Source organism: Pleurodeles waltl, chromosome 5 (genome assembly GCF_031143425.1).
Source record: "Pleurodeles waltl isolate 20211129_DDA chromosome 5, aPleWal1.hap1.20221129, whole genome shotgun sequence".
Classification (NCBI taxonomy): Eukaryota; Metazoa; Chordata; class Amphibia; order Caudata; family Salamandridae; genus Pleurodeles; species Pleurodeles waltl.
In genome coordinates this window covers 524,358,776-524,369,581 of record NC_090444.1, presented here as the reverse complement: position 1 = coordinate 524,369,581, position 10,806 = coordinate 524,358,776, and the positions used below count along the sequence as shown (strand labels likewise).

Genomic DNA, 10,806 nt, shown 5'->3' with positions numbered 1-10,806 from the left:
TAAAACTTCAAACGTCATTAGCGTGTGCAGAGAGTTTGTAATCCTTTTTAAAATACTCGGGTATTTGTGGTAGGGCCCCAAATGGGGTTATAAGCTTGTTTCAAAGCGCGTTTTTAATGCAACAGGATACAGCACTTCTACTTGGTTCCCTGCTGCCCTCCCTTACCTGATGCAAGGATCGGAGTCTCTAGCTTAAACTGAAAGTGTGATTAGTTCAACAGCTGGGATAACTGTCACCCTAGTTAAAAAAAAAAAAACAAACAACAAAAAAAACATTAGCCAAGTTAATAGGCCTGGCAGTGGTTGGGAGCCTTTTGGCCTTGTCAGTTCTTGTTTTATTTTGCCATGGTTTCTGTAAAATGTTATTGTTGGAGGGAGTTGCTGAGCCCTGGACAGTATAAAACATTGGCTAAGGGCAAAAAAAAATTCTGGTCTCAAAAAGCACACATTGCTACAGTAATACCTGGCCTGGTAGGGAACTACTTTGTTTGCGAATGTGCCTCTTCTGAAAGAGCAGATGCTGTCACTTAAAATGAAGTTACCCAGTGGCCGAAGACAGCTGACCCTACGCCCTAAGCTGTAGTGGAGAGAAGAAAAATGTGAACAACACAACAACCTACCAATGGATGAAAAGGGATGGCTTAAACTTGTATTATATATATATATATATATATATATATATATATATATATATATATATATATATATATATATATACACACACACACACACACACACACACATATACACATACGATGCACAAAAACACATGCACACACACTGAAAAAAACAAAAGTTAAAGTAATGTAATAGGTGAAATGCTCATTAACAAAATAACTTTTTAAACTTCAAAAAACACAGAAATTCACTAGTTATAGTTATCTCAAGTAACTATAACTCATGCCCTAAGGTAACTATAACACGAGCCCCTGCCATACACAGTTTTTCATCAATAATTTATTGTAAATGTTGCAATGATATTGTCAATGATGTCATAGAAGATGTCATGAGTGATGTAATATATAGGTTATTAGCAGTGCATGGGTCAGTGCTTAGTTAGGTTATGGAAGGGGCCCATCCCTTCTGGTATTTTACTGCAGCCCTAGTGGGTGAGGTCCTCAGGGCCTCTAGGAGGCTTAGGGACAGGAGCCCCTCACCAAACTATAAACTTGTCACCCAATCAACCCCCCTCCTCCCATAACCCTCTGGGCTTTTTTAAAGAGATGCACAGGAGCTTTTTTTTTTTTTTTTAAATTGCTGCTGATTAACAGATACTCTGCAAATTTGCGGCAAAATTGATCAAAACTGCTTTGGGGCCCATCAGCAGTCCTATGGGGCCAGGGTATCCCTAACCTGCACCATTTTGTCTTTTTCTTAGGACACAGGTCAGAGTCCAAAAACAGCTGTTGATGTGTTGGCAGCCAATCAGATCTCAGGTTGAAATCAGTGTGGTCTGCAGATCCTCAACTGCGTGATATCTACACTTTTCTTTAACTTGGTTTCTTGAAAACATCTGAAACAGATTTACACCAAAACACAAAGAGCACTCTTTCTCGACCAAAATCTAGCTTTCTGCCAAATTTGGTGTAAATCTGTTCAGTGGTTTGGACTGTAGCTGTGTCTAAAGTTCCTATAGAATAATGAAGGGTGAAAACGCCCTCCTTTACCTCGGCCCCCGCTTGTTGGATCACCCTGAAACTTTCCATGCGCAACCTACTAAACAATTAGCACTTTTTGGAATGTTTTGTGGAGATTCCTCAAACTTGTGTCATCACAGCACAAAAAGGCATTTCCTATGGAAACACAATCCTAACTATAACTACCCAGCGGCGACCACTGGGATGGCTAAAATACACTGATGACATATTTATAATCTGGAATGCAGGAGGTAGAAAAATGGAAGAATTTACAGCTTATATCAACAGTATCAATCCTACCATCAAATTTATTAGCAGCAATACTAAACGGAAACATTATCTACCTGTTCTGAAGGTGTTACGGACCATTTATTAACAAAAACATATAAATAAAACTGATCCGAACCACATGCCTACAGATGCTCATTTGTATCTAAACTGGACTTCTTGTCACCCATACCACAGTAAACTGAGCATCATTTACAGTCAAGCACACAGAATGTGATGCATTTGCAGCAATGAGGACACTTATCTACAGGAGCTTGTTTGGTTATTTCAAAGGCAGGGCTATCCTCTACCTATCATACAGCATCAAATTGAAAAGTATTTGCAGTTACTCAAGGAAGCTCTATTTTGGAATACCAACAGCAGCAACAAAAGTGAAAGAATCCTATTTGTGGTTGACTATCACCCACCAGCTCCAACGACAGAAACAATGCAAAATATTCTCCCTTATTATCCATCTGTGAAAAACTGCAAAAGTTTTTCCAAAACTGCCAATCAATGCTTCTCCTATTGGGAGAGCTTAACTCGAGCAAGCTGTAACAAATGCAGGGGTTCACTGGTGTGATGCTAAAATGTGCATTACATGTGACTATCTTTTAAAAACATAATCAATAACGAGTTCTGTTACGAGAAGGGTCTATGGAATAATACAGCATCTTAAATGTCATTGAAAATGCATTATTTAGGTGATTCAGTGATACACCTGTAAGCAATATGTACGCCAAGCAGTGAATGACCTCCGTAAACGATTCAGGAACCACAAATCAGCAGTAATTATTAGGAAACTTGACCTGCCTGTAGCCAATCATTTTAAACTTGTGGACCATTTGCTATCAGATTTGAGGATTTTCTCCTTGGAACATGTCTTAACAGAAACACTAATGGACTCCAGAGAAACCTTCTGGATGTACCGTTTAAAATCATGACTGAACATCACTGATAATACCACCTGATTACGCCACATCTCAAGGGATCTCAGGACTGCATTGATTCCACATCCCAAATGCAATCTTCACTCATGATGCTTCCTGAAAATCCAGCAGTGTCAGCTGTGCAGCCACTGAGCAAACTATCTTGTATCATGTACTACCCGAGGAAGGCGGAAGTCAGAATGTTATAGTGGAAATTTATTTTAGTTTTTTGGTGAGTCCAACTGTTTGAGTCACTATGTATAATATTTTTGTAACACCGGACCCATTAAACAGTCTTTACATGGCATGGTGTGCACCCAAGCTATTCCTGGTCTACCGACCACAGCACACTCTCTTTAGACCCAGTAAGTAATTCAAGATGTTTTAAATGAGCAACATGAATAATATTTATGAGAAAATGTTGTTTACTGGTTGCAGGCTGTACATTCTTGTGAAATAAGCACATTCTCTGCCAATAACCTAGAGGCAGAATCAAATACTGAAAAGAGCAGTAGTAGGTTTGTGAAACGTTTTATATTTGCTGGCACCAATTGACCTGCTTTAAGGAAAACAAAATAAAAAAGTGGATATTCAGTAAATTGAAGGCCATAAGTAATTACAACAGAACAACAGTTCCAGTCAGTTGCACTGTGTTAGTCGTAGAAGTCGTCAAAATCATCTCCATCTGTAGTTTGGATTTGTGGCCGAAGCACGTCTTCAATATCTGAGGCGCTGTCATCAGACTCTCCCCAGAATGCTAAGGAAAAGAAACAACAATAACTTTTAAATGTTTTAATACGATCCCTTTGAAATAGTTCAAATGTCCTTTGTAAGAAATGTAACCATGCATAACATGAACAAATTCAATGCAACATATTCGATTAGACTCTTCCGTTTCCCATTTCATGCTGACAGAGAAGTATGATGCATCTAATAATCCCGTTCTGCAGTGTCATATTTGTTAAGGTTTTCTCCTGGGAAGCCATCTCCTACAGGGGTCTTACACCCACACTTATGCACATGCTTTTTATCTTTCAAACACCCAGGCATGTGCTTCCCTGCACGCAAAGCCACTTTTGCTTCCAAATATTCCAGAGAGGCAATTCTGAAAGTCACTGGTGTGGTGACTCCCTGGATAGCCCAAATCAAATACAGAGTGGCATACCGGAAAAGCAAGGAAATCATGGTAGTTTCCAGAAGCTGGGTGAAGGATGGGCTTAGTGGCGGGATATGCAGCAAAATATACCTGCGCTGCTTTTACACAGTTCACTCATTTCATACACCGTTATGGGGCACTGAAGGGAATTATTCAATGGATAGCACACTACACTCTGGGGGTAGTGCATGGTTTGCAGTGTTTTATTTGTTATGATCCTATACGAGTTTTGATTTCGTCCATGAGAGATGCAAGTGGTGATTTTATTGAGGCTCGGAACGCGGTTCCTAGCACCATGAAGGAGAACTGAGGGGTCTACCCTGATGGCCTGGCTTTGTAGGTAGTCCAGCCATGGATGGGGGGGTGGAAAGAGATGAAGGGGGAGGCTTATATAGGCAGTTACACAGCACCAACCTAGCTATAGTAGCTGCGGGATGCAATAGGCACATATACCAAAAAAAGAGCATAATCAGAGTAGGCCCAGTAATCTATATGGTAACATGTGCAATGCAGACCTGAAATCAAGTGAATAAAATTCTGTCAAACTGATATGATTGGAAGCTGGAGGATGAGTGGTAGCCATGCACCTTTTTTAAAGGCAAACATACTGACTAATGATGTAAAAATACACTATCTGTGAGGAGAAAGTGGAAGAGCAATCAAGGCTGGCAGCATGATCTCTAAAAGGTCACAGGTAAGGCAGAGGAGGGGCTCATCAGAGGAGATTTAAAGGTCCATATTTCTCCTACTCCTGATAGACTGAATGAGGCCACATTTTTGGGAAGGAATTTGTGCCTCAAGTCCCTATCATGCAATGGAGTGTTCCCATGATGAGCAGGATCAGTACTAAGTTGCATAACAAGGGTCTTTATCTAGAATGCCATAATAGGTGAAAAATGATGAACTGGAATGTGGCCCTGAGCGACTGTCAGTGACAGATTAATTCATGGCATGCATTCCACCCATCATCTTGTTTCAGTTGCGATGGGTATAGGACTCAAGCTATACTCTTCTGATGAGCCCCAAGTAAGGAGCAACTGGTCTTAGGTTGCTCGTAGTTCCAAATGGAGGGGGCTTCTTGCAGTTCAGGACAGACTGTTCACATGAGGATCTGGGTCAGTACTGATTTGCATATGGTGGGCCTTTGCCTAGAGTGGAATGGTGGACAAAAAACAATGGGCTGCAATGCAGCCAGTGTGATTGACAGTGGCTGAGAATGATTCAAGCATTCCATCACCTCATTGGTGCAGGTGACATCCTTAGTGCTACGTGAATGCCCAAATGCGGGTCCTGTGCTCTGTGTGTCATAGGACTCAAGCTACACTCTACAGATGAGTCTCAAGTAGGGTAAAATCAGTCTGTGTTTGCTTGTGGTCCCTTTTGGAGGGACCTCCCCAGACAGTTTGAGACAGACTGTACTCATGAGCAGCAGGGTCAGAACTGATTTGCATAAGGCAGGCCTTTGTCTAGAGTAGCATAGTGGGTGAAAAACAATGGCCTGGAATGCGGCTCAAATGACTGCCAGTGACTTAGATTAATTTAAGTATTCCATCCATCACGTTGTTGTTGTTGTACCCTAACTGCAGCAGATCTACTTCAGTTCCTAATATATGAATGTGACAGTATTAATTTTGCTAATCTGCACTAATATGTATTTATTGGGGCAATATCAGGATTTCTCATTGGCTTCATAGGTACTTGCCTGGAGCCTAGGAAGAAAACATTCAAAACTCAACATGGGACAGGTACACAGTTACAAGCTGTTCCTTGAGTAGGTGCTTTATGGGGCTCTGTGCTAACACAGTTTCAAGACTGTGCGGTTCCTCTATCTGTACTGAGAGTCTACTTTAGGATATATGTCATTCTTTTCTTATACAAGTATTAAACCATTAATCCAGATGTTTCAATTGCTTTAAATGTTGACTGCAAATGTGATATTTTATATCCTTGATGTTGCTAAATTTATATTGTCCAATGCAAGATGACCAGAAGGTGCCCTTGTAATTATGAATGTCTGAGATTAATTCAAGCATTTCATCAATCATTTTATTGTTTATCTAAGTGAGATGCCCAAAACATGGACTGTTCTTGTATTGGGGAGGGGCGAGGAAAAGAAAGAGAAAAAGGTATGTCACATATAGGTATGGTCCTTGTGTGTTTCTGTAGCAACATCAGCCTTTTCTGCATGGTCATCCTGGAATTTTCTCATTTTTCTGGTCGCTATTTTTTAAAATTGAGTTTTAACTCTGCACACTTTACCTCTGATAAACAGGAGTAAAGTGCCCGTGCTCCTCTTTTAAACATAGCTAAATTGGCTTATCCCTAACTGATGTATTTAACTTGCCTATACATCGCTAGTATGTTGTGTAGGGAATACACCCAGGACCTGGAAGTTAAATGCTACCTGTGGAATGCAGCACCTCTGGTGCCCTCCATAGGAATGGCCTGGAAATCATGGCTTTAGGCCCACCATGTGAAGCCTGACTGCAGCAGCCCGAACCTGCTGTCAAACCTGTCAAAATAACTATTATTGACATTAGGGAAACCTTGCTTTTAAATATAAATGTCGCTCCTAAGCACACCTTGTCACCCTCAAGATTAAATGCCTTTTATTTAATAAAGATATTTCCACTGGCTGGATCCTAGAAAATGTCTAAGTACAGGTTATACACTATAGTCTGTAACTTTTGACAGGAAACAATTAAAATAATCATTCAAATGCTATAGGTTTCAGTTTTAAATGGGCTGTACAGTTGGAAGGGGGCACTTCTCCATCACCAGGGCCGGCTGGCCCAATTGCCTGTAGTGATTAGTGGGAGGATGGGTCAGTTTGAGCTTGGAGGTTAATTGTAGTGGGGCGGTAGACAGAGGATGAGGGGTGGGTTCGGTGGTAGTTTGGGTGGGTGGGGGGAAATCGGTGGGCTTGGGGCAGTTGGTGGGAGGGGTGGGGGGCACACACTTATTATGGGGTGGCTTTTTGGGGGGTAAACGAGAATTCAGAGATGGTAGAGAGTTTAGGCAGCCAGCAAGGGATGTCAACTCAGAATATTTTCTAACGTATACCTGCAGGAATATAGTCCAAATTGGTAATACAGGTAACAAAGATGCAGGATAGGATACATGTCTGTACAATCAATGTCTGTGGTTTGAATGATAGGGGCAATAGCGGTAGAGTAGCACGGGGACTTAAGGATTTGCAGGCCGATATTGTCTGTCTGCAAGAGACCCATGTTCCATGGGAAGAAAGGGAGACACTTGAAGAATAGGGGTACTCACTGTTAGGCTGCACGATGCAAGGGAGCACAACAAGGGGAGTAGCAATAATGGCCAATCACTTCATAGGGGCCCCAATCAGGATAAAATCTTATAACATGGGAAGATGGGTTATAAAGGATCTCCGTGTGGGTACAGGGTGGGTTACATTATGTTCATTATATGGCCCTATCTTGGTTGACCCAGCGCTTTTACACATGCTTAATCTGGAATTGGCAATGTGGCTCGCCCCTTTCATATTGTGTGGGGATTTCAACATTCACTTGGGAACAGGCTGTGTGAATGGGGGGGGGGGGGAGCTTCTAGATATTCAGGTAGGAAACCGCTAGTTTGTCGGGCTTTTCAGCAATTAATCAAAGAGCATGCGTTGAGTGATGTATGGGGGGCCCTCATGAAGAATGATCCAGGGTTCACATTCCACTCTTACCCCCATAAGTTTGTACTTTTAAATTACTTATTTGTATCAGCAACTCTAGTAGGCCAGATAGGGATCCAACGGTTTCCTAGGGTGGTCTTGGATCATAATTCCCTAGCATTAGAATGCGCAGTAGCTGGGTTTGTAAGACAGCCTCGAACTTGGACTTTCATTAGGAAACTCTTCTTGAAAGAGGATTATGTTAAGGACATGCGTAAATGGCTCAAAGAGTTCCTTAGGCTTAATTTGGGTACGGCGAATCCTAAAATGGTATGGGACTTTTTAAAAGCAGAGGTAAGAGGTGAGACTCTCAGTTTTGATTTAAATAAACAATGCCAAGCACACCACCTTCTGCAAAAGTTGTCAGAGGCCATACTTAAATATGAGGTTGAGCTGGCTACACTGATCAAGCAGGTGCAGAATGTGGGGGAGATCATGCAGAAGATTTTTGTTATAAGGCAAAAATCAATTGGCATTACAGTGAGGCAGTGGCGTGTAAATATCAAAGCAAAAACAACAAGTGATGGACGGAATGCTGAACATTGTCAAACACTCACCCCCAGTCATAGATCTGGGTTTAATCCATCATTTTTTTGCTCACCATGCCACCCCAGTTTGGACCCAGCCATATGCAAATCAGTCTTGACCCTGTTCCTCATGGGAACTGTCCAGACAGAACTGCCAAGCCAGGTCCTCACTGGACCGGAAACAAGCATCCTGGGACCGGTTTCGGGGTTTCACCCCTCATCAGCCAGGCTAGCTTGAATCCAGTGGCATGGGAAGCACGGGACCCACGTCTGGGCATACCCTTCCCACTTAGGGCGACAAAGCAAAAACAACAAGTGATGGACGGAATGCTGATCATTGTCAAACACTCACCCCCAGTCATAGATCTGGGTTTAATCCATCATTTTTTTGCTCACCATGCCACCCCAGTTTGGACCCAGCATATGCAAATCAGTCTTGACCCTGTTCCTCATGGGAACTGTCCAGACCGAACTGCCAAGCCAGGTCCTCACTGGACCGGAAACAAGCATCCTGGGACCGGTTTCGGGGTTTCACCCCTCATCAGCCAGGCTAGCTTGAATCCAGTGGCATGGGAAGCACGGGACCCACGTCTGGGCATACCCTTCCCACTTAGGGCGACAAAGCAAAAACAACAAGTGATGGACGGAATGCTGAACATTGTCAAACACTCACCCCCAGTCATAGATCTGGGTTTAATCCATCATTTTTTTGCTCACCATGCCACCCCAGTTTGGACCCAGCCATATGCAAATCAGTCTTGACCCTGTTCCTCATGGGAACTGTCCAGACCGAACTGCCAAGCCAGGTCCTCACTGGACCGGAAACAAGCATCCTGGGACCGGTTTCGGGGTTTCACCCCTCATCAGCCAGGCTAGCTTGAATCCAGTGGCATGGGAAGCACGGGACCCACATCTGGGCATACCCTTCCCACTTCGGGCGACAAAGCAAAAACAACAAGTGATGGACGGAATGCTGAACATTGTCAAACACTCACCCCCAGTCATAGATCTGGGTTTAATCCATCATTTTTTTGCTCACCATGCCACCCCAGTTTGGACCCAGCCATATGCAAATCAGTCTTGACCCTGTTCCTCATGGGAACTGTCCAGACCGAAGCAGGTCCTCACTGGACCGGAAACAAGCATCCTGGGACCGGTTTCGGGGTTTCACCCCTCATCAGCCAGGCTAGCTTGAATCCCGTGTCCCGTGCTTCCCATGCCACTGGATTCAAGCTAGCCTGGCTGATGAGGGGTGAAACCCCGAAACCGGTCCCAGGATGCTTGTTTCCAGTCCAGGGAAGACCTGGCCTGGCAGTTCGGGCTGGACTGTTCCCATGGGTAACAGGGTCAAGACTGATTTGCATATGGCTGGGTCCAAACTGGAATGGCATGGGCAGCAAAAAAACGATGGATTAAACCCAGATCTGTGACTGGGGGAGAGTGTTTGCATTGTCAGCACTCCGTCCATCATTCTTTTGTGTTGTTAATGTCACCCTAAGTGGGAAGGGTATGCCCAGACGTGGTTCCCGTGCTTCCCATGCCACTGGATTCAAGCTAGCCTGGCTGATGAGGGGTGAAACCCCGAAACCGGTCCCAGGATGCTTGTTTCCAGTCCAGGGAAGACCTGGCCTGGCAGTTCGGGCTGGACTGTTCCCATGGGGAACAGGGTCAAGACTGATTTGCATATGGCTGGGTCCAAACTGGAATGGCATGGGCAGCAAAAAAACGATGGATTAAACCCAGATCTGTGACTGGGGGAGAGTGTTTGCATTGTCAGCACTCCGTCCATCATTCTTTTGTGTTGTTAATGTCACCCTAAGTGGGAAGGGTATGCCCAGACGTGGGTCCCGTGCTTCCCATGCCACTGGATTCAAGCTAGCCTGGCTGATGAGGGGTGAAACCCCGAAACCGGTCCCAGGATGCTTGTTTCCAGTCCAGGGAAGACCTGGCCTGGCAGTTCGGGCTGGACTGTTCCCATGGGGAACAGGGTCAAGACTGATTTGCATATGGCTGGGTCCAAACTGGAATGGCATGGGCAGCAAAAAAACGATGGATTAAACCCAGATCTGTGACTGGGGGAGAGTGTTTGCATTGTCAGCACTCCGTCCATCATTCTTTTGTGTTGTTAGTGTAAATATCAAAGTCATAAGGCTGATTATTATGAATATGGAGAGAGCTGTGGGAGACTGCTGGCACACCGTATTAGCAGAGGAGGTCTGAGAGAGGGATAGATGCCATAAATGATGCAAGGGGTAAGAAAGTTGAGAATGCTACAGAAATCCTTGAGGTATTCAAGAAGTACTATACAGCATTGTATGCAAAAGATATTTCTCTGCAGCCTGAGTGTTATTTTGAGTATTTACAATCAGCTCAATCAATCAATCAGGGGTCGGTTTATCGGCAATGAACAGGCCCAACTTGAACAACCAATCAACTGTGACGATGTTATTGCTGGAGTAGGATCCATGACTAAGGGGAAGGCAGCAGAGCCTTAGAATTTTATAAGATATTTCTCCTGGATTTCTTAGACGCTATGGTTCTTTTCCTCCTAGTAGCTCAGGTGGAGGGGGGTGAAACCGCCCTCATGGGAAGATACAAATAT

The 10,806-nt window shown here is 43.7% G+C and overlaps 1 protein-coding gene across 1 annotated transcript in view; it reads right to left on the bottom strand.

Moving 5' to 3' along the window:
* Window positions 1-3,240: 3,240 nt before the first annotated feature.
* The window catches only part of KIZ (kizuna centrosomal protein), a 737,711-nt gene continuing 730,145 nt past the window's right edge, over window positions 3,241-10,806 (bottom strand). The window contains exon 16 of the mRNA XM_069236553.1: window positions 3,241-3,590. Within this exon, the coding sequence (XP_069092654.1) occupies window positions 3,487-3,590 (104 nt within the window). The 3' untranslated portion in view covers window positions 3,241-3,486. The remainder of the gene's footprint in view (window positions 3,591-10,806) is intronic.